General features: G+C 50.7%; 1 protein-coding gene across 1 annotated transcript; it reads right to left on the reverse strand.

Annotated features, from left to right (window-relative positions):
- Nucleotides 1-2,258: 2,258 nt before the first annotated feature.
- On the reverse strand, nucleotides 2,259-4,089 carry LOC119294821 (berberine bridge enzyme-like 27). Its single transcript, XM_037573096.1, has one exon. It carries the CDS (start codon nucleotides 4,073-4,075, stop codon nucleotides 2,462-2,464), a length of 1,614 nt encoding a protein of 537 aa, XP_037428993.1. The 5' UTR covers nucleotides 4,076-4,089; the 3' UTR covers nucleotides 2,259-2,461.
- Nucleotides 4,090-5,063: the final 974 nt, after the last annotated feature.

Genomic DNA, 5,063 nt, shown 5'->3' on the forward strand with positions numbered 1-5,063 from the left:
TATACGTGCACATCAATAGCTTCTTCAACATAAACATGCGCACGTGCAGGGGCACTCCTTGCTCCATGCATACAAATGTACGTGTTATTTGTGCAAATTATCATCAAACAACTCTTTCTTAACAAGGCAATGTTGATCTATTCTTTTTATTTTCATACTATTTATAATACAAAATCTCATCAAACAAATGCCGCCCATTGAGTCGAGTTCGAGTGCAAAGCAAATCGTACTTGACTTGGTGAGAAATAGATTTTTGTCCACCAATAAATGGGACGCAATCTGTATAGCTGACATCCCTTGATTAGTCATATACTACTACATGCATGTCTATATGTGTTGTTGGCAAGGGCATCATGGCGAGCAGGACAGGAAATCGACGCCCCGTTTTGCACCCGGCCGGCAAGACATGCATGCGGCGGCCTCCGCGGCGCTGCTACGCCTCCGCCAAAGCCAGCCACAGCGCCGGCGGGCTCCGGCGGGTTACTCCCGGCATCGTGTTGGCCGAACAATAAAACATGCGACGGGCACCTCTGCACCGTCACCTTTCTGTTTCTGTTTATACACAACGGGAACCGGCCCGGAGAATACACTTGGCCGCAGATCACCGTTCAGATGGCATATACCAAGGAAATACTCTCCTGGCTCTCAGCGGATGATTTCGTCTATGCTGAGAAGAGAGAGAGAGAGAGAGAGAGAGAGAAGGTACTAGAGAAAGAAGAACAAATAAATATATAGAGGAAAATACCTTGTTGAGCCACGTTGTTGCCGTGGCGCCTGACAACAAAGTAGACTCGGGGTCTTCCTCAGTGCGTAGCGAAAAGCCGTGTCGCCCTCTGAAGGTTTTATCAGATAAGTCAGGACCGTTTAGTTGCATGGTGCCAGCCGACGAGATCGAAGGGTTTCACAGCTTCGCGCTGACCGCATTGGGCAACGCCAAAGCCAAGAATGGTTGAGGTACCTTGTTGGGTCGTATTGCTGCTACGACGCCAGTCAACAAAGCTTCCTCACATCATTCTCAGCTCGTGGCGAAACACCATGCCACATGTCGAAGGTTCTATCAGACAAGTCGGGACCGTTCAGCTGCACGGTGCCATCGAACAAGGCTGAAGGGTTTCACAACTTCGCACTAGTGCGCTACATTGTTCCCACAATTAAGCTCAACATGGCCATGACAGACGGGGCATCAGAACGCCATCGATGTCTCACCCTATCCCCGAGTGTGATAGGCCGGTGAAAAGGCCGACCTGGTGTGGCTATGACAGCGTTGTGCAAGCCCGTTGTTGCCGCCGAAGATGTTTGAGGGCATAGCATTGCCCTCGGTGATGTTGTTGTAAAATTGCTGTAATACCGACAACTGAGGGGCGGGGCCACCTTGAGCGTCAGCATCATGGTTTGAAGCTTGGTGTTGTCGTAGTTGACGATGCCTACGGCTTGTGGTGTTGAAGACGATGTCGTGAAGGGATGCCGCCGTCGAGCGAATCATCGAGGGCCTAGCGTTGCCTCCGGTGTTCTCGTTGTTGTGGAGGCGACGAAGTGCTAACACTGAGGGGCGGTGCCGCCTCGACGTCAATGTTGATCTATTCCTTTTATTTTCAAACTATTCCTTTTATTTTCAAACTATTTATAGTACAAAATCTCATCAAACAGTCACCATCGCCCTAAGACATGGTAGTCACATTGATGTCGGTCTTGCAGAGTGCCACTCATGCATGGAATCATGGAACTTTAAGATGGTTTACAGTAATCTTTTTTGTTGTTCACCGTAACCCTTTTGAATCATGGTAATGATAAACTTGTATGGTACAATGTATGGACAAGTCACACGGTCCTACTATGTTTAACACCTGGTGGCTGTTTCCTTCTTGGTTGGAGTCATCTCCTTCAGTATTATTATGAAATAGTTCACATGTACCGTTTTATCCTCATGCATGCACACTATAATACTTGACGGAGAATAGCACAAAGTGGAGCTCGCATTCGGTGCATTCCAATGACCAACCATCACTGTCGGTGTTTTTAATTTGTTGTAGTAATGTGCACATTCGGTGGTTGCTTTATTTATAAAACGAGATGAAAGCCTTTTTTGATAGTAATGTGCACATTTGATTGTGTGTCTGTGCTCCGTTCGAGAATGAAGAGCCATCTTTCATTGTAGTAGTGTCTTTCCACACCTATCGCACCAAAGAGCCCAGTCGCAGCTTGGACAAAGGGACAATATCATTCTATTTTATTTCTTAACTTCCATAAACTTTACATTTTTTTCCACCCATGATTATAAACACGTCACGTCACCAAGACACACAATATTTTAGCCATAGAGAATGAAATTAAGAGACGAAACATGCAACCACATGAAACGTGCGGTAAGCAATCCAAACAATTCAAAAAAAAAAACGAGACATGCAAAGACAATCACGAGCACTGCACACTCCAAAGAAATGAAAGTCAGATCAAATGGAATCTACGGTATCATTTTCGCAGCGGGAAGAGGAGGGATGCTCTGCTCATTCCTGAAGAAATCATGGGGATCCACCATGGTCTTCACGGCTGCCAACCTCTTAAAATTTCCTTTGAAATACTTGTTTCCCCAGCTGACTCTAGCCTTCTCATAGCTCGTCACGTCACCGTCCAACTCATTCGTCCCCAGGTCAAGGTCCCTGTAGTTGACATACACAGCCCTTGGGTTCTTGGACACGTAAGGCTCCATCTCCATGTGCAGTCCCCTGACCCAGCTCATTCGCTTCTCCGCTACTGCCGTCCCATTCTCGTACCAGAAGGAGTAGTACTGGAGCTGGTAAAGGTTCCCCTGCCGGTGCGGGAACGGCGTTTCCGATGGCGAGATGCTGCTCATCAAGCCACCGTAAGGGTCCAGCATGAGCAGCGCCGCCTCGGGCTTCTCGAGCCACGCCGTCCATATGCTCTCCCACACGTCCCTTGGAATGGGCTCTTGCACGTGGTCGGACTTGACCTTGAGATAGTAGCGCGGATTGCTGCTCCTGTTGAGGAGCTGCACCAGTGGTATGGACGTCGCGGAGAAGCCAAAGAAGACCGTGGACTGGACCCAGCTCACCTCCCGGCAGTTTTGCTCCGTCATTCCAAGCTCAGGGAAGCGATCTTGCATGAGCCGATGGAGGTCGCCGCACCGGCCAAGAAACAGCGCCTGGAAATTAGCCTGCTGGTTCAGCACGAGCACGCGGAGGTACAGTTCTTGCGGTGAAACCGGCGCCATCTCTTGCCATTTGGTAATCAATTCGATGGCGGATTGGTTCCTTGACCGGACAATGCTGAACACCGTGACGGTCTCCGGCACGGGTACTAGCCGCACCTTCCACGACAGCACGACGCCGAAGCTCTCGCCGCCTCCGCCACGGATAGCCCAGAAGAGGTCCTCCCCCATGCTGCTCCTGTTCATCAGCCTTCCGTCGGCGTCCACCACGAGGGCGTCGAGGACGTTATCGGCAGAGAGGCCGTACTTGCGTGCCAGCGAGCCGAACCCGCCGCCGCTCAGGTGGCCACCGATGCCCACGGTGGGGCACGAGCCCGCCGGGAACCCGAGCAAGCGGCTTGCGGCGCCGACGGCGTAGTAGAGCTCGCCAAGGGTGGCGCCGGACTCGACCCACGCCTCAGCACATGCCGGGTCGACGTGGATCGCCCGGAGAGTGGCGAGGTCCAGCACCGCGAAGGGCTCGTTGTGCTTGTGGAGGTGGACGGAGGCGTAGGAGAGGCCCTCGTAGTCGTGGCCGCCGCTGCGCACGCGGACGCGGACGCCGTGGCGGCGGCCGCAGCGCACGGTGGTCTGCACATGGGCGTGCTCGGTGGCGGCGATGATCCCTAGAGGCTTGGAGGTGTCCGGCAGGATGTAGCGGAGGTTCCGGGCGGTGGAGAGCAGGAGGGCAGAGTAGGACGACGGGGTTGCAGGGGTCTGGATGAGGCGAGACGGGATGTCCGCGGAGAGGCAGCCAAGGAATTCATCGATCGCAGCAGTGGAAGCTAAAGAGGGCGTGTTTTGACCTGAGAGGATGCAGAGGGTTAGGACAAGGTGGTGTAAAATTGTCGTCCTCGGTGTCCTTGCCATGATTGATTGATCCGCAAGTCAAGTGGCAACTATGGCTGTGAGCGCTATGTACAAGGCGGCAACTATATATATAGTTGAAGCATCATCTGTATGAATTTTGATTTTGCCAACCACATGTCCCATGCGGTAGTTCAAGCATCATCTTTCATATATAGTTTTTTCTTTTTTTTGCGGGGGATCTTTCATATATAGTTGACGGAGTGGTTCCACAACTGGCCAATATGTTCCGTACAAGAAAAAGCAAAACGGTGGAGGAAATCGGAGACCAACTTCGCAAAGTTACTAGAATAGTACCAAGAGTTTATAATACTCCTATATGTTTTGTGTCTAATCTCACCTATACTAACCCACTTCACCCCCATTGCAGTAAAGCTCCATATCCCCAGTACTATTGCCTACGCCTACCTTCGGTGAACCTTTTTTTTTTTTGGAAAACAGAACCATTGGGCTGGGCTGTTTTGGTTTCCTCGTTTGGTAGAGCTCCTGCAAAAGATGCTGCCCCTATTCTAGTTATTGAGTAACTTTTGTTTGCAACATATTTCAAATTAGAGGGACATCTTTTTTTTTTTTGCAAAACAGAGAGAGATCTTTTTGTTAACTCAGTTACTAAACATTCTTCAAAATGTTTGTTTGCCATTTCTTATGAACAATTGGGCCATCTAGTAGCATGGGCAAAGTGGGCGACAGAATAGGGCCCCCAATTCTAATTAAGGTCATTCTGGTCATAAGAATAGAGCCGATATAAGGGCATTCTGGTCATACAGTGCTTAGTGTATGCTGCGTCGTATGCGCCCATCGCCCGGCGTCGCGTATAGCCGAGCCGATATGCCACCCTCCCCAAGCCGGCACATGCAAACAAACAAACAAACAAACACACACCACGACCTAGCCCGGCGTTCACGCGGCCCGATTCAACATCGCCCCTGCCGGTCGCTGCCATTGCCCGCCAGTTGCAGCCCACGGTTACCACCCCCATCGCACAATAATT

Source organism: Triticum dicoccoides, chromosome 1A, assembly GCF_002162155.2.
Source record: "Triticum dicoccoides isolate Atlit2015 ecotype Zavitan chromosome 1A, WEW_v2.0, whole genome shotgun sequence".
Classification (NCBI taxonomy): Eukaryota; Viridiplantae; Streptophyta; class Magnoliopsida; order Poales; family Poaceae; genus Triticum; species Triticum dicoccoides.

Excerpts from the sequence above, each read along its gene's own strand:
- LOC119294821 (XM_037573096.1), bottom strand. The coding sequence starts at position 4,075 with ATGGCAAGGACACCGAGGACGACAATTTTACACCACCTTGTCCTAACC.